Source organism: Lytechinus variegatus, chromosome 11, assembly GCF_018143015.1.
Source record: "Lytechinus variegatus isolate NC3 chromosome 11, Lvar_3.0, whole genome shotgun sequence".
In the NCBI taxonomy this organism is placed as follows: Eukaryota; Metazoa; Echinodermata; class Echinoidea; order Temnopleuroida; family Toxopneustidae; genus Lytechinus; species Lytechinus variegatus.
This window is the reverse complement of record NC_054750.1, coordinates 11,679,706-11,704,091: the sequence shown is the minus strand read 5'-3', so window position 1 is coordinate 11,704,091 and position 24,386 is coordinate 11,679,706. Positions and strand designations below refer to the sequence as shown.

At 36.5% G+C, this 24,386-nt stretch overlaps 1 protein-coding gene across 2 annotated transcripts in view; it reads left to right on the top strand.

Annotated features, from left to right (window-relative positions):
• LOC121423622 (F-BAR domain only protein 2-like) overlaps window positions 1-24,386 on the top strand; it is a 108,247-nt gene that overhangs the window by 2,524 nt on the left and 81,337 nt on the right. The window contains exons 1-2 of one of the 2 annotated variants that reach the window (XM_041619011.1): window positions 5,349-6,242; window positions 13,467-13,558. In XM_041619011.1, the coding sequence (XP_041474945.1) occupies window positions 6,141-6,242; window positions 13,467-13,558 (194 nt within the window). In that variant the 5' untranslated portion in view covers window positions 5,349-6,140. Of the gene's footprint in view, window positions 1-5,348; window positions 6,243-13,466; window positions 13,559-24,386 lie in introns of those variants that run through there. The other variant, XM_041619012.1, reaches the window with a different exon arrangement.

Here is a 24,386-nt window from a genome sequence, read left to right as displayed (position 1 = left end):
GCAAACGCCGCCCTATACCCTGCAGGGATACGGGTGTCAGCGCTATCCCAGTCGGGCGATCGCCCGGTAGAACCGCTCGAAGCACGGCCCGGTGTGGCTGCAATTGCCTGCTGCTGCGTGAGTGATTGGTTGTCTGCCGCGGGATTTCAGCTGAAAACCTATTTGCTACCATGAAATATGTGTCCTCTGGTGCGTATTCATCAATTCATATGTGTGAACTATCCATCATTTTGATAGAAATTGTGATTTATGGATTTTCAATAGTATAGGATCGTCTTGTTGATGAGTACAGTGAGTGAAAAAGGGCACCCCAGCTGCTACATACACTCGTCCCGAGTCGCACCCATTGGCCGCAGCATATTAGCCCGCAGCAGGTTAACCCGTACCGTAATGAGTACGGGTTACATGATTTTTTTTTTTTGAGCACCTTTCTTGCCTATGATATGAAGTTTATTATGTCATTAATTATTTGTTGTGTACTACTGTAGATTAATGATTTCAGCCCTCTAAAGAATAAGAAAACGTTCCAGCTTCAGGGGGCTTTGCCCTTGACCCCGCCAGGGGCCCTGGGCGGGCCCCTGGACCCCCGGCCTGGGTTTTCAGGATTTTTTTGAGCTATCAGTTAGCATCTCTGTGAGTTGCGGGAACATGTAGTACTTGGGAGCGATGCAAGATGCCTTTTTTTTTCCATCAGATGCCTTGCAGACCTTGGTTTCTGGTTAGGCTTGGCACTAGGATGGATGAGTGGTAATCACATTCACAGTGACATATTAGTGTGGTATGATCTTTTATAGCACTCATGATCACATTTATTATGAGGTTGTTCAAAATTTATAGCACATGAAAATAAATGTTGAAATTGTAAAAAACAAAATTTAACGGCTCTAAATGAGAAGAGCCTGACTCTGATCTGATTTAATTTTTTTTTTACAAGTCAAGAAAAAGATTGTGGATACCATTTATTCAATGAATCCATAAGTTATTATTTTTCTTTTTTGTTCTTTAAGACTGGCTTTTAAAGGGATACTCCAGGCTGAAAATATTCATATCTAAATAAATAGAGTAAAATTCACAGAGCAAAATGCTGAAAATGTCATCAAAATCGGATAACCAATATTAAACAAAGTTATTGAAATTTAAAGTTCAGCAATATTTTTGTTTTAAACAGTTATATGCACATGATCATAAATATTCATAAAGTGAGCTGATGATGTCACATCCCCACTTTACTTTTTCTTATGGATTGTTATTACATGAAATCATAATTGTTTCATTTTTTCATACACATGTATGTGTCTTCATTATAATTAAATAAGTTGCAGCAATGAATAACTAATGCACTTAATCAGTTGTCAATCCAATTATTTTGGTTCTTGGTAGCAAAATTTTGAAAAAAACTAATATATATTAAAATACAAAAGAAAAAAATGGGAATATGACATCATCAGTTTGCTCATTGAATATTCATGAAGACATGCCAAGAACTGTTTCACCGGAATAATGTAAGTCTTTAAAATTCAATAACTTTGTTATTTGTTATCTGATTTTGATCAAATTTTCAGTGTGTTGCCCTGTGAATTTTACTCTATTTATTGAGATATGAATATCTTCAGCCTGGAGTATCCCTTTAAAGAAAAATCTCTATTAAATAAACTTTAGGAAACATGACTACAATAACATTCTGAAAAGGAGGAAGAATCCAACCAAATAAGAATTTTTGTATTAAAATGGAATGACAGAATCTCCTTTAAATTGTAGAGGAAATCAATATTTCATTATTAAACACTGGCAGAATTTGGCATTAGTTACCGGTAATTTTCTCTACAATATTCCCTCAACTGACTAAAATGTATGTAGACTTTGCCAAGTTTGCTTTTTAAAATTCCTTGTTTTCTTAACTTTCAATCTTAGAACTTGAATTTATAGCGCTGTCAAGGTCAGATTTCTTTGTCAACATTTTGGGTAAAATTTCATTCCATTGGCAACAGTTGTCGACAAGGCAATGGTTTGGAAATAATTGATATTCAAAGCAAGTAATATGCCTATAACGTAAGACTTATTATTAGAAAGTAAATCTACCCCCACTTTCATGTCGACATTAAAAGGTAACACTACTTTATCAACAAAAGTGCTAAAAAAAAAAGAGGCGCGATAGCTCAGTCGGTAGAGCGGGGGATTCGTATTCTGGTTACCCAGGTTCAAGTCCCATTTGGTGCGCTAGTGCCCTTTGGTAAGGCATTAATCCTCTGTACCAGGTCCTTCGGAGAGGACCTTAAGCCGTCGGTCCTCTGGTTGCTTGCTTACAAGCATTCATGCTTTCTTAGCAATCAGGTAAAAAATCACTATCACTATCAAAACAGAATGGAAAAAAGTTTTAGAAATTTCAAGATGATTAGAAGTTAAATAAAATAAAACTTTTCTTGGAAGATGCGTCAAAGAAACAACAAAGTTGACACAAATTATGTATACTGCTAATACTGGCACTTTGGCAGCTATTCCAGCAATATAAAGATCATGGAATTTCAAATGTGGCGTGCTGATTAGTACATGGTTGATGTAATAATACAGAACTATTCAGCAGCCACGCCATGTGGCAAGTGAAGATTTGAATCTTGCATAACGCAACTCACATGGTTCGCATTTATAACGCAGTGCTACACATCACAGTGCGGTATTGTACTTGATTTAAACAAAAGTAATACAGGGAATTACGATTGATCCGATCAGTGTAGACGATGTGGAAACCAATCATTGTCATATTTTCTTAGGAGCACACTATATTTTCATATCTAAGAAATCTAAGAATAAACATGCAGTTTAGATGTTGACGTTGCTGGATTTTCATAGTTGTGGCATGCCTCTACAAAAACAATTTTGATCACTTGCCCGACAGAGCAAGTGATGAAAATTGTTTTTGCTTGCTCGATAGAAAAAACTGCCCAATTTTTTTTTATAATTCTTCCACTATTAAACATTTTTTTTATGCTGGTACTACACTTTATTTAAAGGTCAAGAAAAAACTACAAATGCGAATCAAAGTAATGAACACACATATTTCATTGTCTTTTTTCAGCAAAGTCGTGACATCAGTTCTTATTGCCATCATAGATATGGATAATGTGCTAATTTTTACTCAGTTTTGCTAGTACTTTCACACTACCAAGTCACTGCTGATTGTGTCGACAAAAAATCACTAATTTTTAGTCTGACGACTCATTATTTAGTTGATTGGGAACGATCACGAATCTTGAAGGTGAGGTACCGCAAGCAGCCCGAGAATCAGCTGGCTCGCTCATAATTATGTACATGGAGCATGCTGACCTCTACGTTTGAATTGTGCAAGATAGTAGCGCATGCGCATAGTGTAGTTTTAGAGTGTAAGATGGAAATCCCCTTCGAACAAGTTACCGAGTTACCTGGCGATATTAATTATCAGTAAATTTGCCACTGATTTACATGTTTCCAGTCACTGTTTTTTATACTGGTTTGAGAAATAATTGGCCAATAATTGTGATTTATCACAATCGAAATTTACTTTTATTTTATTTGTTTTCTAATTTTCAAGACAACCACTTGCCCGATCGGGCAATTGACTTAGAGAAATGCTTGCCCAGGGCAAGCGGTTTTGTCGCGCCCTGGTTGTGGTTGATCGGGTCAGTTGCTTCTCTTTGTAAGATGGGGCCCTGTTTGACTTCTTTTTGTGATCATCACTGGTTCATGTTTCTTTGATCTTGATAGAGAGATTATCCATGTAATTACATTACCTTGACCGTTCCCAATACTAATAAACACAGGAAGAGATCCTAAATGACATCACAAATCTCGGAAAAAGTGCGATGCAAAAAAGGTACGTGCTTCCCAAAATATTGCTTTTTTAAAGAAAATTTAAAATGCTGATTTATACACTGTAGTTGTGCATTCAAAATATATAGGCCTAAATGAAAAGTAATAAATAAAAATCATGCACCACACACACTTCTCTGAACATTCAAGATATAAAATATCAAGAACCATAACAAATTGGAATGGAAATTTTCGGAGAGCTGCTCTCATGTCACACCATCAAGTTAAATTTTTCTGTCAAATCTTCACGTGTTTCTTTCATTTTCACATTGGTTGGGAAAAGTTAGCAGTAATTGTGGGAGTCCCGTGCAGATGACTGACATGCCCTCAATGATGAACATAGTAAAAATCTGTTGGGAGTCGAGCCAGGATCTAATAATTACTACAACGCTTACATCCATGGTGCCACTGTGTGTTACAGCTCTGAACTTCCTGTACATTGCTGGTCTTAGTTTCCAGAACTTTGTTATATTTTTTTGTAATTAAATAGAGCACCCTGGGGCCTGTAACACAAAACTTAGCAATGTAGAACATTTTTCTATGATTGATTCCACTGACTGCAATGTACAATCAATCGTGAAAATCAAGCGTACTATCAATTGTTAATCTTTGTGTTACGGGACCCAGGTTGCCGTTTTGTGAAATGCCAATTCTTTGTTCTTTGGTGTTCTAAAATCACATTCCATGTTCTTCGTTGACTTGTACAAACTACATAATAATAATCCGCTTTTTTTATATAGCGCTTAATCCATCGGAATGACATGTCTAAGCGCTTTACAGATATATTATTACCATTATATTTCGTACCATGAAATAAAGTAATTGTAAATAGCGAAAAAAAATTAAAAGAAAAAGTTAACTTTCCATGGAGATTGGAGATAAAGATTTGAAAACGCATGAATAAATTGCCTGGTAGATTTTTCACTGGTGCACTGTGTTGTGTTATTGCATTTTGATTTGATTTTCATGAACTTTCAATGTATTTTCTTATGTTCTTTTTCTTGGCCTGAAAAATTATTCTGTGAAATTCTGGGAATTCTGTGTTTTCAATTCTGCTAACTTTTCATGTTTTCTGGATCATGGGAAACTTGAGAAGACTTTTCTGAATTGTCCAACAGGTTGATTTTATTTGAAGTCACGCTGTTCGTTTTTTGGCATTACATGCTGAGTGTGCTTCAAGGCTCAAACTTTAATTTTCAAATCATGACCATGTGGTGTTGTACACAGACAGTAATTTACTATTGAATAAATGTATAACATTTACATTTTCAAAGAAAAACAAACAAGCAAGCACTTTATAAAGCCTATTCCTTTCCTTTGAACTTAATAATGGGGAAAGATATTTTACCTCTAACATGCAAAATTAGGAACTGATAAATCCACGAAACTATAACCAAGGCTAAAATGCAGTTGTTTTGTAAAAGGAGACCTCTTAATGATCAATACGATCTGTCATTTAAATCATACCTACATGTATGACTGAGCTGTGTGTGTTAAAGGTCCATAATGATCCCAGAAGTGAAAGTGACATTATTGAAGTGTGCAAATTTGCAGAAGGGTCTGATATCTGAAGACTAGATATTACGAGAGCTTACAGATCGAGCTTAGCTCCGAGCCAGAAGCAACAGTCCTCTGTACTCACAGGACGTATGCCAGTAGGAAATTGTGGATTTAACTTGATTCTGTCCCTTAACATTCATTGCATGGTACATCGCACAGTCACTGGCTTCCTAAGCTCGGCTCCGCAATCGCTTCGGTTCCTTTGGGACTGACTGTATTTGAGTGTTGTGACTCGTGAACCACTGGCATTTTGGTTGTCCTTCGAAGGCCTCTTACCAGCTCTTGCGAGAAGAGCGCATCAAGTTCACTGAACGTTATTTTTGTGACTCGGGTCCATAGAAGCGTGGAGTGGGAAAACAATGTTTCATGATTCACTTTTTGTCATTGATACGATATTAGGTCAAGAGAAATTTTATTTTTGTCATCTGTTGCTTCTGTTGGACAAAACAGAACTTTTGTAAGATCAGAGCGAGACATTCTTTGGTGATGAAGTTGATAAAAAAAGTTGGTGGTTCTGGAAATCTCTTTTTGGATATAAGCATCCCTGTATGATAACCTGAACATATTTTAAATAAAAGAGGATATGAAGAGCCTTGAAGTGCTGGAATGTGACACTGACTTTGTAGATGTACTGTAGACACTGCCTCTAGAACTACTTCTTGCAATTCCTAATACCATCCATGAACCGGACTTTCCTTGCTTTTCATTGAAAAGTGAAGCTTACATGTACATTCATCATGGTTCGGACAACTGCCAAAGCCCAAAATGCTGCTTTGCGTCATTCGAGGATAAACCTATTTGGGAGTGCAAAAGACTTGCACAAACTCGAAGCTTTGCAGGTAATTCTGGCCTTCAAGACCTGTATGATTATTTCATGATTTTAGAATTGTCATTTTTCCAGCACTATTTAAGTTTTTTTTAAGCTGAAGTAGTTAGGAAATATGTATCCTATAATATTCTAAGCAATTACATGTGCAGAATTAGGTCGTTATATAATATGTGGGATGTACATTTTATACTTCACAACAATACTTTTCTTTTTTAGCACATCTTGTTTTCAATATTGTTGTTGATTTTTGGGACCTCATTTTTTTACCAAAAGAGCATTGTAATGGAGGAGGAGGCCTACATATACTGTACATAAACTGCACTCCAAAATAAATAAATCATATTTAGTCAAATAGTTATGTAATTATTTTCAAATAGTCAAAGGTCGATAACACCTTTTTTTTCACTTTTTAAAATTCATTTCCTTGTGAAATCTGTTAATAGAGAATACATACCTTGGAGGGTTTTTTTAATGAAAAAAAGCTACAATATTTCTGTGGAAATGAGTATATTGATTGTGTTGGTTGTGATGGTAATGATGTCGGTATTGTGGTTTGTGGTAGTGATAACAATGATGTTGGTGGGAATGGTAAACATAACCTTAAACATTGGCAATAGCAAATTTTAAAATCCAGCTTACTCAGGTTTTGAACATTAATTGAAGGACTACTAGAAATAAATCTATAGTGAGCTGTCAGCATTTTGCATTGAATATTGAAGAAAAAAAAAATTGAGTCCATGGCAGCTGACCAATTCTGTGATGTCATTATGATTTAGAGTTAATCATACCTGATAAAGCAACATCATTGAACTCTGTGAAAGCTATATATTCTGTATTATCCAACACATGGAGATAGATCTTTTACAGCTGATTGGATGAATGCGTGTCACATGACATTTAGAGGAATCAGCTATAGCATGCAAAAACACCTGTGCCATAGTCGACTATTGCACGCTCCAGTAAGAGAGCCAGCTGTGCAATAGTCGACTATTGCATGCTCCAGCAAGTTCAATAGCTCCCAAACTTAATACAATGCGCGTATGGGTTGCGCCTTCACAACAACTGCATGCGTGTACCCGCATCTCTGCGCTACATACACGACGTGCAGATTAAAAAATATTTAGCAAAATTAAAGGTTAAATAGACCCAAGTAGACCGTACTCCTAGCCCTGTACGTTCCTTCAAAAGCCTAAAAATACCCTTGATATATTTGGGTTACTTGGTCAAGACAAAATCTACAAGTCATGAATTTATAAAACAAACATTCAATATTGTTTTCATTCGTGCAACCATTCAAATATTACATTCGGTGCAAATTGATGCAGTCTATTCAACTCCGCTTCACGTTGTTGAATAGATTACTTACATTTCATGTAATATTCAGAACGATCGGCCGCACTCATTAACATTGAATATTTGTATATTATATAGGCCTATGAAGACTATTCAAACCATTTTGTCACTTATAATATGTATATATATTATTTTTAATGTTTTTGAACTTATCAAATGATATTTTGAACATTTTCCCTCTGAAATACAAAGCCAGACTTGATGTGTCTGGTGGCCTTTAGGATTTTTTTTTTATAATACCAAACTCTGTACGTTTACCACATGCTACCACATGTCACAATGGTCGGGCGCCAACTACCCTGAAAATTTTCATTAGGTGATTACAAACCGCCTCGATCACAAGAATCCCTGTTAAATTACGAGAACTTTTTCAGGCTAAAAAATACCATTAATTATTCCTGCATTCACACCGCCCTGAAACATACCCTTTCGGGATAAGTTCCTGAAGTTACGAGCATGTGCACTATGGTCTGATAAGCAGGCAAGGCGCGAGATTCAAATCACTAGCCCAGCAGCCACCCACTCCGCCGCGCCCAACGACATGCTCAGCTAAAAGTTCCATAAATTGCTTTCACATTGCCAAAATACCTGCGACCTTGGAAAAATCCCCGCGAAAGTTCTCGTAATTTCGCCAAGTACCTACTATTTAGCGGGTATTTTCTTTCGGGGATATTACGCGTAGTTTGCTTTCACATTACCAAAATACCTGGTATTTTCTGATCGGGGTAAATTTCCCGATCAGAGAATACCCGGAACTGACAAACTTTGAGGCGGTCTGAAACCACCTAATGGCAAAGCTGAGAACTGTGACTGACAACAATCTGTGTTTACTACATGTACATGATTCTCATTGGTTGTTTTCTTGACCTTTAGTCATAAATGAATAATTAACAGCAGAAAATTAAAAAAAATTAGGAAAGCAAATTTTTTGTTCATCACCTGCCCGACAGGGCAAGTGATGAACAACAAATTTGTAGAGGCCTGCAAAAATTATATAAAACTTCAATCGAAATTTAATTTCATCAAGCCTCAGACACGAATGCTTTTCTTGCCACAGTTCAAATTGAAAAAATTGTTCATATTAATGACAAAGCCAAAGGAATGGTTTCATATAATGTCCAACCCATGTAGTCTCAGTTACGATAAATGATTACTTTTTACTCCATAATTCCCAACATCTAGATCTCTACACCTTTTGAAATTGTTGATTAATTTTGTGAGTGCGTGTGTAGTCTACTGTCTACCATTGTTTCTAATGATATGTCTCAGTCTCCGCATCCCACATAATCAGTGAATGCATAGCTATTAAAAAGTGCATGACATCATCAAAATCCCATAAAAACTAAATCCTCAAAGATTGTTTGATCCGAGTCTTCCAAAATTAGATCAGATGGGGTACCAAACTAATTTAATTTGAATGGTTATTTTATTATTCTATATATTAATTGAAACTATAATTTTCATTATGATTTAAAAAAAACATTTTTCATACTTTTATCCGATTAAAGATAAATTCCAGTTTTGGTAACGATCTCAAAATGACTTTTTACAGAATCTAATATACATGTAATGACCACCCAAGTGTCTGTTTGTATGAATAAAAAATATGTGCCAAAGGATTCTGGGAGAAATTGTGTAATTGCTGAGAAATAAGCGCGGATTCGGTCACTTCCGTCGGGTCTTTATTCCAGCAATAATAATACACTGTCCCACGTGTGCCTATCTGTGTCGGTGATCTTCAGTGTGAACGTTTTTCAGCGTAGATTTCAAGATTTCACAAAGTTCAGTTTATGTACTGAACCAGATCTAGATCCTCGATGATATTCTGACAATTACATGTAAGCCTGGTTTTACAGACTTTCTCATGAAATCAGTGTTTACTGCAACTACTGGAATTTCTCTTTAAGATCCATGTTTTTTTTAATATGAGTTTTAAGTACAGGTTTGTATTTTCGTTTATTGTTCTTTGCATGCACAATAATCAATGCAATCAATCATATATGTAGAAATCAATCGCTAAGTTTTATGTTACGGGACCCTGGTTAAACATGGTCACGTGGAATAACACCCCATCAGGGGCCCTGCGGAAAAGAACCAAAGTCAAAAGGGAGGTGGGTTTGAATAAACTCAAATCGGAAATACCGTCTTATAAACTGGGATATATCCGAATCCAACAGAGCATACATGTAGGCCTACTATCTTTGCTTTCATAACCCATTTTATTTTGTGACCTATGGCACAAGTTTATAATTTGTGTGTACCTGTTTATGTTGGGGACTACCTGTTTTGGTGGCGTGGCTTCGTCATAATGGAAGTTTATGATCCGTTCTTCTCTACATCCTGTCTCCGGAGATCGGAAGGGGGAGCTTTTAGGAGTGAATGGATTGGCAGGTTAAAAGGGCAAGAGTCGCTGGTTTTATAGATGAAAGTGCTGATGGGATGTATTGTTTTAAAGAGCAGCCCCGGGCGGGCGTGTGGCAAGGCAAGATGTATTATGTAGGGTGCATGTGTTTTTTTCTTGGGGGGGGAGGGGGCTCGCATTGACCAAGAATCATAGATCGAAATGCAACTTTTTGAATAATAGTTGTATCAGGATAGTATTCAGTCGCTTAATTTTCCATTCATTATAAGACTGCCCACTACCTGCCTAGTCTGTAGGCACACTGGCACAGACCCATGGGTTTTGCGATTTGCGTACAGTGCATAATGCAGAGTCTGATTTAGTCAGACTAGATTCACTATGTACATGAACTGTGGCTGGCTCAACTATCATTTAAAAATCATTTTCACTCTTTATTTGACACAGACAAAGCCTTTGGCATCTAGTCTTTTTTCTAGACCTGTTATTGTTTGAAGTGCAGACTATTAATACATGCTAATGATTTCTTTCAATTTGTGAGTTTGTGAATTTATATCTTTTGAATTATTCCTCTTTTTACACTTGGACTTTCTGTTATTATCCCCCCCCCCCTTCCCCCGCTGAAAATAAAATGCAGCTTGGGTTTGAGTTTGAAATACAAGAAAACAGTATTTCATTAAAATTGTTATACTCTGGAATACATTTTTCAGTGTGAATGACTTCTGTTTATATACACAATGTACATGCAGGCCTACTTGTACATGAGACACAATAGTAGACCAGTGTGAATGGGGTCTAATTTGTTCATGTCCGTGAGACTTGTCAATTGTAAACTGGAGAAGGCGCTTGAATCGATTGATGACATACTCATCTGAGCTCATAAGCCAGTGGGTGAAATGGTTGGTTTGCGCAATGAGGCATGTTTACACTAGCAAAATTTACATTGGAATTTGGCGTTAAAGTTCAAGACAATCATTCAGAAAATACATGTACATGTAGGTGTATGTAGTGTAAAAAAAGGATTATGTACATGTAATTGGAATTTTTTTAGATTTAAATTAAAATAATGGAGGTGTAGGTTTATAACATACCCAGTAACTTTGCCTTTGGATGATAAATACAAAATGCTTGCACACATTTATTGAAATCTGCAAATGATTATTCTATTTGTCACATGCATGCTTTATGGTATAGATCATCAAAAGATTTCTGACTGTTTTTAATTGCTGTTTCGTCTGGATACACAACCTGTTGGGACATCAATGTCCCATGAGTATGATCATATGGAGATGAACTCTTATTTTGATTTGATAGCTTTAATCATTAAATACACTTCTCGAATAGATGTTTAAAAGAATACATGTCTGATTGAATCTAATACATGTACATGGCTACCATGAAGACAATGTTTCCACCTAAAAAAAATATTTTTTTAAATACATTATAGGTATGCCCATTATTTTTCATTTTGTGCAGGATAATAATTTTAGAAATCATGTATGTGATTCAAAGATCACCTTGTTTTCATTTTTGCACACCAATTGAAAACAATAAACACATTCAATGACTTTGGGTATATGTCTGAGCCTTAAGACAGATGGGACATGGGCGTAAATACATGACGTCATACTATTCAAGTGGGGGATGAAACAATAGTTTACCCCCTCCCCCATCAATTCTCCGCTTGAATTTTATACATCACTCTACGCCAGTGGATGTAGATGTGAACAGACAGTCTTAAAAAAATTAGACAAGATTGATTATCTCCTCTCCTCATACAACAGTCTGAATCCGGTATTAAAGAGAAATGCCAGTAGTTGCAGTAAACACTGATTTTAATAATGAGAAAGTCTGTAAAACCAGGCTTAATTGTCAGTATATCATCAAGGATCTTGATCTGGTACAGTCACGTAAATAGAACTTTGTGAAATCTTGAAATCTACGCTGAAAAATATTCACACTGAAGATCACCAACACAGATAAGCGCACGTGGGACAGTGTATTATTATTGCTTTGAATGTCGTGCCCGACGCTTGACCCGAATCCTGTGCTTATTTGCTAATTTCTAAGCAATTACACAATTTTTTCCAGAATCCTTTGGCACATATTCTTTATTTATATACAAACAGACACTTTGGTGGTCATTTCATTGGATTTTGTACGAACTCATTTTGATATTGTTACCAAAACTGATATTTACCTTTAAAAGCATTCTTATTCCTGTATGCAATGGACTTGGAGAGCAGAATTCCTGCCATGAACTCGAGAGGGTTGTTAATGGTGTATTATGGTCATTCCACCCACAGATTCTTGATCAAAAGGGAGATAAATTGGCCTCAGCAGGTGAAACATGTTTACCATAACAACCTCTTGGTTGGAACTGATCAATTAAAGAGATTTAGGTGTGCCTCTGTAACACTAAATCCTACCCATAATTTACCGGTAACTTACTCTTTAGGTCCCACGCCCCCTTTTTAATTGGTTGGAAGTGCGATTGCAGGCTCACCTTTCCACTACCCCCCCCCCTATTTTGTGGAAAGTGGTGTGAATCTGTGTACTGTAGCTGAATTTTTGTTTAATAGGCAAATGGGCTTTTAAAACCCAGTATCGGTATTACTTGTGAATCAAAACGATATAAATATGCATTTAACCTCATATGTGTTTGATACCATAATTCTACTCTGGATGGAATATATATATATATGTATAGATGTGAAAAACAGATACCCGGTAGCCTACATGTACATGTAGGTTCGGTGTCTCTTTTATCAGACACTCTGTTTCATCACCCACCATAGGCAAAAATTTTATGAGACTTTTGGTCTAAAGGGGGTGAGATATCACTCTTCCATAGGCTGCTATACAAAATTTGAAAACCAAGGAGGAGGGGGGGGGGGCACATCTTCCCTGCCCCATCCCCTCCAGGATTGCCGCCAATGTCACCAACTATGATTTAAAAAAAAAAAAAACAGCATTTTTATTGTGATGCTCAACGCTGCTTGTGTTTTAGACACAGGGCCATTGGCCAATACTATCCATGATTATACTGAATATCAATATTGATCTCAAGGCTACCTTGTGTATTGGCCTAAATATTGAATATCGTACAATATGTACTTGGCTGTCATACCTGTAGATGTTTTCTTGTACATCATGGAGTACAGCATGTAGTTCAAACCCTCAGGCTTATCATACTCAGCTCATACTGAGCTTGTGAATGATTTTGCTTTGTAAATGTGATGAATTCCTTCATATACAATGGAAAATTTAACTGTTATTAGCCAAATATTCTGACCTCAAACCTTAATCTAATCCTAATCGATCACAATAATTTAAACCTAAAACAACCAACCTATACTGTTAATGTGTGCCAGCTTTCCGCAAAAACAACAACAAAACCTGTACTGAATATGATCTTGAGGAAAGTACAGTACACATTTGCATGTCTGTAGTAAAGGAGTGTTCCAGGCATATATCAAACTTCATAAATATGTTTTATTTTGCATTTGTTCATTTTTGCAGGGGGAGAAAAACCAGGGCTTTGGATGTTTGTATAATAACATGAAACATGGACAAACATCTACCAAGGAACTGGCTGAATTCTTCAAAGAAAGGTGAGATACCTGCTGTATATAGTGTCAATACATGCCCCTTGTAAAAAATATTTTTGTATATCGTTGTAGTGTACTACTGCACTGTGCAGTATGCTAGCGAAGTAAAATCAGCAGTTCAAAGGCAAGGCTTGAGATACTTTTGGACATCATACAATACAATATGTCATTCTTTATTATTAAAGTATATCACTATATTTCCTTGCATTAATATATTTGAAACAAGATTTAATGTTTGATGGATGAATTGGCATTGTGTCAAACATGATAACAAATCTTCTCTTTACAGTTTCCCATATTTAAGCCAGACCCGGGGGGGGGGGGGGCACTCAGTATATAATGCATAGTGGGTATGTGCTGTGGAGGGGACCCCCATTTTACACTCAAATTTCTGTTCAAAGGCATAACATTTTTGTCTTATTGAGAAAAAGAAGAAAGAAATCCGCTCCAAAGCTTCGCATATTTTCTGTTATGCCGTTCCGGCCGCATTGATCTGCTACAACTAGCTGCAATTTTGGTGAAAAGCGGCTGAGAGCGCTGTCCGACCATTGCCTCTGCGCTAGCGCACCCGGTGCCCGTGCCGCCAAGCTAGCTGCATGCACGTTCCATAGGGATGCATAAACACGCAGGCCACCGTTCCAAGGACGCCTATTTTCCCAAACATTTGTCGTTCTGAGGCCCGTTCCGAGGACCCTCCTTTTTACAATAAGCCCGCTCCAAGGCCCCTGTTTTTTTGTCTTGCCCGCGGCATATACCTACTACTTTTTTGGTCGAGTACCCTCCCGGGGGCCATACCCTTCTGTGCTTCCACATCTCCATGTATAGGGGGTTTTCACATATTTTGCAATGCATGTCATATACTGAATGCACAAAAGGTGTTTGCATTCCATATTAAACTTAAATCTCATAGAAATCTGGTTATCTCTGCAAACATTTTAAAAAGAATTTTGTGACCTTTAGACATTGATTTTGGGATCTCTTTTATTGCATTTCCAGAGAAATGATACATCTTGACTTGAAGTTTCATTTTTGGAAAGATAGAACAAAAGTTGCTGTAAGCTGAGCTTTCAGATTCTTTTCATGGTATTCATGGAGAATATCATAGAAAATGGACCACTGTGCAGATCAATTGCTTTGACAGTACAGTGCCCTCACTTTCATAGTATGACAAACATAAACTGAAATGGTTGGGCCAGTCAATTGTATGTACATGTAGTCCCATAAATTTATTTTCATCTGTGCATGTACCTGTATTGCTCTCCATAGGATCAGGGTAATGTAATTCTCACTAATTCTCTGGTAGGCTTGTGTCAAATCATTGATCATCATTTTTTTGTGTGATTTTGAAATCTGACAGCAAAAATCAATCCTTAAAGCTTGTGTATAGTTTTGGTAAATCCACCAAAATGCACCTATCACTATTCCAATTCATTGCTAGCTAATATGAATGGATATGCCCTATAACAGTTATGATGTGGAGGATATGAAATGAAAATGTGTTTTACAGGATAAATTTTGCGATTTTACATGGAAATTTAACTTGATCGGGTCACCCGATCAAATTAAAATATCTCTGTGTTTTTGTCTTTCAATTAAATCCTATTCCAAATCACGGAATGGGCTGAAACTTTCAAGATATGTTCTTTGTCTGTAACTTTTGGATATCTAATCACTAAATTTATAAGATTAGTGCTTGAATGCCCATTTTTTAAATTTAAAACAAGCATTGCCGAGAGAGGGCGCTATATATCCAAGATTTGAATATTTGAAATTTTCTCAGAGAAGTGCAGTTGGAAAAATATCTAACGGTCTCTACGCTTCAGTAAGACTGTCATATTAAATGATATTCGATTATCAATCACATTATTGACCCTTTACCAAAGCTATACACAGGCTTTAACTTTAACAACCTTTCCATCAAGCTTTATTATTCTCTCTCTCACAAATATTACCTTTAAAAAATCAACTAGCTTTAACCACCTTCCACTCTCCTCATATCTCATATTTTCTACCCCCCCCCCATCTCTCTCTATCTTTTTCTGATAAAAATTCAACATTTATAGTTTAAACCTACATGTACATGTATGCATGCATCCTAGAAAACGTCTGGGAGAATTTGAAGACGGTTTCAAGTGAGAGTGCTTCCTCAAAATAAAGGAAGCCACATGTTATTAGATTGAAGCTGTTCAGTATTCCATGCATAATGCAGGTTTCTCTTCTTTGACGCAAGACAAGAATGTTCAATATTCTACTGTCTCTCGACATGACAAGAGATCTGGGGAGGAGTGCATCACAAAGCAGATAGTCAGTGTGTTCCAATGAAAAATGTTACAAGCTACTGGAAATCCTTGCATCCGATTGGCTGAGAGCAAAAGTAGTCTGCAAAAGTCACTGATAAATCTCCTCATGAAATGCTGCCCTGAATCAGTCCACGCTGATAGAGGAACTCTGCATTTTAATGTGAACAATTCAGAGTCTATGTTTAGATCCATTTGTTTTTTGCAAACTTGTTGCTGTTTTGTTGCTCTGCCAATGGCTACATGTTGCTATTTTCCTATCAAGAGAAATCAGCATGACTATCTACATGTACACGCAATCACGATTCAAAGATCATTGTTCACATGTACGTGTTTCATATCTTGATGTACACTGTATCGGGGGGGGTAGGGGGTACTAAAAAAGCTCCATTTTGCATGAAATGTGTTTACATTTGTATTTGAAGTTAATTTGTAGACTTGTTTATGTGTGCATGTACATGTATTTGTAACTTGTCTAACAAGAGAACTTTTGAGCCCTGTTGAGCACCTTGAGCATCTACATGTACATGTACTGTAGGCCTGTATACATGTAGGCCCTACATATACGTGTAGTATATCAGTCTACAGTAGGCCTACACCATCAAAAATTTGGTAAAAAAAACTTGGTTGGTTAAAACTTTGTTTGAATAAAATTTCAAGGATATCAAACCCCATTTGTTTCATTCAACAATTTTTATTAACCAAACCAACCAGAATCTTCTGAGAATCTACAATGAGAGGCTAAAAGGATGTTATTGATATGTATTTGAAAACAGATAATCATTTATTGTTATTGATGTCATCATGGATGTTCCAAAAATACAACTGCAAAATACTAGGGTGATCCAATGTAGCATTAATTTTTTGCACCATGTTATGTGCAGCAGGTCCAATTTGAGAAAAAAAGCATTTGAAAACATCAATGTATTTCATTTTAAACAAAAATAAAGTTAAATGTATTTTTAGATAAAATCCTTCATTTTTTGAAGAATGGTAATACATGTACCTATAAAAAATAACTTTTGTGACCATTTTTTATCCTGTTCGCAAAATTGGACCACGCTGGCTTAAGTCATGCTACCATTCAGCTGTACATGTACATGTATGTTTCATTGTACAGTACACGGGCAATAATTTGGTTAAAAAGGCAAGGTTAAAACTTTTTTTTGGCTAAAATTTCAGGGAAATTAAACTCCCATTTGTTTTATTCAAATCGATTTAAATTATTAACTAACATTTGGTCAATTACATGTAAACCAACCAAATATGAGAATCTACATTGTAGGCTATATGTTTCATGTAAAGTGGTGTAATTGTTTTGACAAGCCTTTTAACGCTTTCTGTGGAGTAGACTAATGACATTTAAAGTGCTTGTATTTTATCGGCTTGATATATAAGTTGTAGGAAACCTGGCTTGTTAGCTGTAAAGGGCAACTATCTCTGAGGTGAAGGGGGAGTGATAAATGGAGAGGAAACAAGGCATGAATACTCAGGGTTATATATATGCAGAAGGGATAGACAATCCAGACATAGAGGTCATTCTCATTACGCTTTCCAAAACTAGTTTACTGGAAACCGATTCAGGAAACCGGTTTGGAAGATCGCTTTGCTAGCGTTCCCACTTGATCACACTAAAGTGGTTTTCAAATCACTTCACGTAAAGTGCTCTTGTTGCTATGTAAACACTCTTCAGTGGGATGACACTTTTTGCGGAAATTCAAAACCGCGTCATAGGCATTCTACACCTATTGTGTGGAGTAACGCGCTCAAAATGTGTGAAGATCGCTTCCCGAAGAACGGTTGTGTCCTCACGCTAAAACCTGTTTAACGAGGCAAAGCGATCTTGAAAACTACATCGCGAGGTGGTTTTCCAAACTGGTTTGGAAGATCGCTTCCAAGACCGCTTTGACCGTTCTCACTACTCGTTAAACTAGTTTCCAGTAAACTAGTTTCCAGTAAACTAGTTTTTGGAACGTAGTGAGAACAGCCTCATACATGTACATTAGAAGAATCTAGAGTCATTTACACTGCAACAAAGAGAAACACTCTTCCCTCATGATATTCTAGAATGACAGGACTCACAGGAGGGGTACTAGTTGAACTAAATTGGTATGTACCATAGCTTGTGGGGTCATTCTCATTGTAAATAGAAATATTAAATCCCCAAAACACAGTATGAATGAAAAATGAGGAGTAGACGACCAGACTTTTCACACTACATGATGTGGTAGTGGTACAGTGGGATGCAGCGTCATTCCCACTGCAAGTGCAAAAAAGAAAAAAAAATGGTTTTTCTCTCGAATATTCCATAATATACAGTATGCAGAGGAGAAAATGAGGTATGACAGTAGGGGTTGATGTTGATTTACATGTAGGATAATACAATATATGATTTTATAGAGAATTATTCCACAATATACACAGAAAAATTACATACAGTATACTTCTATGTACATGTACGCCAGAATTTTGTCTGTAGTGGCCAACAAGTATTGATACTGTATATCAATAGCGGCGTGTTGTAGCGGTTCTGACTCTATCCTTGTAACCAGAGGGTCGTGTGTTCGATCTCACCATGGCCTAGCGTCCTTTGGCAAGCAAGGCGTCAATCCACAAATTGTCACTCTCCACCCTGGTGTTAAATGGGTACCCGGTAGGATGCAAAAGCCTATTTAGTATGCCTAGCAATTGAGTCTTGGAACTCTTGTTAGAATGCTCCACGGGGAGTGGAGAAGGTACATGTATATGCAGGCATGCAAGGAACCGATGACCGGGGTAATAATATATCTGTAAAGCACTGAGAGACGTCGTTCCGATGTGTTAAGAGCTATATAAATGTGGAATATTTTTATGAACATTCTGATAAAATCTGAAGATCACCCACTCTTCAAGCCAATGCCTGTTCCATTGGCCAACATGTATATTGTTGTTATTTACTCAAAAGGCATTGACTTCACAAAATTAAAAGTTAAACAGAGAAAAAGTCACGATCAGTTATTGTGACAAATGATCAGAATGCATGTGAAGAAGCTCGAATCTTAAATTTTCTTTTGCATCAATGGCACAAAAACGCACTTGGCAAACAGGCATACACAGTAATGTCATATACAATACAGTGCATGTACATGTAGAACAATGATCCTAGATGCATTGAACAAAAATTTGTGAGAAGAGCGCAATATTGCAGAAGTCTGTACTATAAAGGCCCTGCATGCGTAAATCTTCAGGCTTTACATGCATGTCCTAGTATAAATGTACATGTACAATCTTGTATATTAAACTAGGCAGTGCATCTTTCTGATAAAAATTCAGGAAATGCACCAAATGTAATTTTCAGTCTTATTGAAGAGCGTTCGCAGACGAGTTATTTGTGCATGAGATAAGCTTAGGAGTGAGTCACTGTATTAGCACTGACAGACACAGTCAGCAAGAGAATGGTCTAGACGCAGTTTCTATAAAACAGACAGAGAGAATTATCATATAAAATGTCATGTTGAGAATACCCAATTTCTGTGATAATGAAAATGCATACATGTATTTCAAGCAAAATGTCCAAATATAGTACATTGTACATGTTCACACAGTGGCTAAAATGTACGGTATTCTAATTCTTGACAATAATTTTTAAAAAATGGTGTGAATTACAATTAAAGAAAAAAAAATAGCACTAGATGTATGACCCTCATTTTGAAAAGAATGTACATGTAGGTTCTCAGAAATCCCACTGTAGCATCTGTTAAACAAAACAAAAAACAAACCAAGAATGGATGCTTCGCATAATGTCAATATCAATTTTAAGAGAGGTGAAATAATAATTATGTACCTGGTAATTTATTGGTATACAGATTTAATAAAAAAGATTGATTTTAAAAGCTGTTGGTGAATCATACCTGTTAAAAAAACCTGTTTGATATGGGCTCCAATCCTTACTTTACATCTGTCTACATGTAGCAATAGTTATATATCAGAAAAAAATCCATTCTGATTTTACCTGACGTAAGTATGATACAAAACAATATTTTGATTCGATGCTGGCTTAATTGCAAGAATTGAAATAAAATATATTTTGATTATTTATTGAGAGTATTTTCAAGAAGTTGAAAACATACGCTATACTTCTGATTTCTCAATTTCATGTTCTTGGCACTTTGGAGCGTGAGTTTGAATCCATTAAAATGGGCAGTTGCCAATCTCAGGTCTACAGAAATCTTTCCTAGCTTTATTCAAGTTTGATGGTACATAGGCTAGATGTAATTGAAGTTTTATAGTATTTTTTGGAAGAAATGGGGTTAACTATTCAGAGAGGTATGTTATCTGGGCTTCAAAAAACTGAGACACTTCAAAAAAAAAAATCAATAACCGTAAGTATCACCCACAGGGCAAGATGCTAGAAAAGTGAAATTAAAGCCAGTATACACCACATCCACTTTAAACAACACCAGCTCAAGACCAAAACTGGATCCTTACCCAGGGTGCAATGTTTTAATGTGTATTCTATTATAATACCTAATTAAAAAAGAATTTTTATCTTCTATTTCCAACATTCATATTACAATACATGTACATTTATGCCAAGAAAAAAAAGCATTGTTATCAAATAACATTATAGTATTTATACATGTAATTTAAATTCTCGACTCAGTCACTTGGTTGAGAAAAAGAAACAGGTAAACTTGCATGATTGACCTTTCATATCAAAGTCACAGAAAAACCTAATAAAAAAGGTAAAACAATTCTGTAGACCAGATTACGAGGCAAAACATATATGACTATATTCTATACAGGTTTCTTGAATTGTGAATAGATTTGACTTACTTTATACTGCATGTAGGCAAAGTAACCTGTTGATGTAATAGACCCCGAAGTGTTACATTTATCTTTGCTATCGAGTATAAAAGGAAGTTGTCTTATGTTTAATAGGTCATGTGATAGATCTAGGTTGTATAACACAAGTCTCATTAAAGATATCTGATACAGATATAAAGGTAAATAAAGAAGAGTGATGACGCGAAGATGTGTTCAGACTCTTCATGTAGACACGATGAGCCATACGTGATAAATACAAAGTTACAAACTGAAATGAAAGAAGGGTGATGATGAAGTGAGTTCAGGCTCTTTATGGAGATATGAACCATATCGTGCAATAAGTACAGGCCTGCCAACTAGTTGGCCTATGACTTTATCGTATTTCAAATGTTTTTGTACTTGTAAATTTTTGGTGAAAATAAGTACGGTATAGTCTTTAGATAAATGCCAATTGTGGTAATGGTCTCAAAATGAATTTTTACAGAGTCTAATATAATGACCACCTAAGTGTCTGTTAATGTATGAATAAAAAATATGTGCCAAAGGATTCTGGTAGAAATTGTGTAATTGCTGAGAAATAAGCAAAATAAGCGCGGATTCTGGTATTTCCATCGGGTCTTTATTCCAGCAATATTGATATACACTGTCCCTCGTGTGCGTACCTGTGTTGGCGATCTTCAGTGTGATTGTTTTTCAGCTTAGATTTTTATGATTTCACAATGTTCAGTTTATGTAACTGTACCAGATCTAGAATTCTAGATCCACAATGAACCTTGGTGTTACAGACTATCTCATGAAATTAGTGTTTTACTGCAACTACTTTCATTTAGCTTTAATGAATAATAAGTAAAATGTGAACGCATATATTGTGTCTTAACCAGATATTGTGGTTTTATTATGTGGGCTGTGAGACTTTCCCATTTCCTTTTCTTCACCTCACCTCCCTGCTATGATAAAGTCTCTTATACCCCTTTCATACTGCCCTCTTCATTTTTCACCGGTGAACTTCGCCGGCGAAGTTCTCCGCCTCGCATTCCTCACTTCACCGGCGAAGAAAAAAATGTACCCTTTCGCACTGACATTTCTTCCCTGGCGAAAGTCAACGGGCGTTTGCAGAACAAAACGAAAGAAAATTGTAAACATTACTTCTTACCTTTTACAAAAAGGTATCAAAAAATTAATTACAACATATTTTGGAAGTATTACGAGAAAAACAAACAATATCACCTTGTTTTTACATTTTAGCGCATTTTATACATGTAAAAAGTGCTTTGAAATAAATATTGTTAGTAAAAAAAAAAATTATGTTAAAGGGTATCTACTTGGCCATAGCATTCAGCTGAGCTTGCAACTTATCATCATTAAACGAGGAGAAGTTCACCGGTTTGCTTTCATACTGGCCTTTTCACCGGCGAACTTCGCCAGTGAAAAGTTTCACCGGCGAACTTCAACGGTGAAGTTCTCCTGTGTACCTTTCATACTGGACACTTTCCCCTTCGCTGGCGAACTTCGCCGGTGAAAAGCGCAATATGAAAGGGGTATTAGTTATCTTTCACATTACATGGAGCCCAATATCTAAGCAGAAATCCCTGGAAAAGTTCTCATAAATTTGAATATTTACAGCCTGTAAAATTTGCCTAGTCAGATCTTTTGGGACCAGGGGGGCCATTTCATAAAACTGTAAGTTAAGAGCAACTTTGAGAACGTCTGATGAACCTTTCTTACATGCTATATCCAATGAACATTTTAAAGGATCACCAGTCGTTCTTAAAGTCGCTTTTAATTTAACTTACAGTATGAACAGCTTTATGAAATGGCCCCTGATTTGACTGTTTGGAGAAATTGTAAGAATAAACTTAAATTTTGAAATTTATTTTTGTATGATCTAGTCCAAGACATTGTTTTGACCTGGGAGACTATTCTGCAGGTTTTGTATTCATTTAATAGACATTTGGAGTAGGGTCTACTTTGTTTTCTTAGGGGCAAAAAAAACCACCCCAGGTACAGGTGTATTTTCCAGAACAGGTTTGTGAAAGCTCCACATCACTGTAGACAATATACATTTTTTTTAAAACCCAGAGAAATAGCTTAACCCTATCTAGGCCGGGGGGGGGGGGCCTCCGAGGCCCCCCCCTCAACGAATCGCGCGATATTTTCGCCGTGCGAAATTTTTTGACCGCGCCGCTCGCTGAGTTTTTACTTTCAAGTCTTGCGCAACTTTTGAGACCAATTTTGCGTCACCCGGGTATGTGGTTCCGAAATTACGCAACATTATGTAAGTGCATGTCAGACCGAAAATTGCTCAAAAACGTGATTTCGTGTACAAAGTCAATGCAAATTGTGTTTTCAACCAAATTTCATAAATGTATGATTATTTTTAGTTTTGCTAGTCTAAATGTATTCATTTTATGCTTTTTATGATCACAGAAGAGTCCCCAACAAATTTCATTGAAAAAAACAATGAAAAACAAAAGTTAAAAAAACAAAGAAATACATAAGAAATTGCAAAAAACAATATAATACATAAGAAAATGATTTGATATCACATTTTTTTTCATGTACTCTTGCTTAGGACACCACAAAGAGTTTCTATACCAAAAATTAGTACATTTGGAGCTTTATTTAGGGAGTTAGAGGAAAAAGTATGATTTCGCATACTAATTACGCATAAATTAGCATAATCACTTAATAGCAATTCGCATGAAATAAATTACTATACAATCTTGTAGATTATGTCCCAGGCAACCCGTGTGCCAATTTTCGGCGCGATCGCGCGGTCGACGGCCGAGATCTTAGGGGGGGGGGCCTGGGAGGCCCCCCCCCCGGCCATAGGAACTCCCAAAATACCCCGGCCTAGATAGGGTTAAATCTTTCGAATTGGCCATTTTCATGAACATGAAACTAATTTTCAACTTGGTCCAGTGATCACCTGAGTGACGAGTCCTTCAACATTGATTACTCTTGACCAATATCTTATCACAAGTAGCCATTTTCCTCTTCCTTCTCCTCAACTTCCTCCAACCGCAGACTCAGACTCGGTGGAACTCCGTTGAGCAATAAACACAAGGCAATTTCCTCACTTCTCGGGATGTGATTAGGTAGAGATATATCAGATATGATGAAAAGAATTAGCGGAAATTTGGGATTACTTTATTCGCCTCATTCTGTATAAAGATGGTAGTCGGTTCAATATCTCTACCATTATTCGGACGAAAAAGGTTATTGTTGGGGGAGGGGCAATGCTTATTGATATCAAAATCCATTTTCCAACATTTTGAAGACCTCAGTTTGAATCTGCAGGGATACCCAACTGATCATATATAAAATGTCATTGCCAAAGACTTTGCCAGGTGCAACATTCGTTCATGTATTAAAGCAGAAACATGCCCTGATGTTCTGTCAATGGTCAAAATGGTTTGAATACAGATCTTTAAGATGATTTTCTACACTAGAATGAGAACCATGAGTACATGTATATCAGTTAACGTACACCCCACGTCAACACAACACCACACAGCTGTTTGAGTCGAGCATGAATAAATACTTTTTGTTTGAAATATTTGATTAAAATAATATTGTATCCAGACACACCTTCCATCTTTAAAACGCGATGGGGAGTGTTCTGCTACTTTACTGTTCTGGGGGCCGTTTCATACAGCTGTTTGGAAGTAAAGAGTGACTTTAAGAACGACTGGTGATCCTTTCTTACGCGCTAAACCATCGCCTAT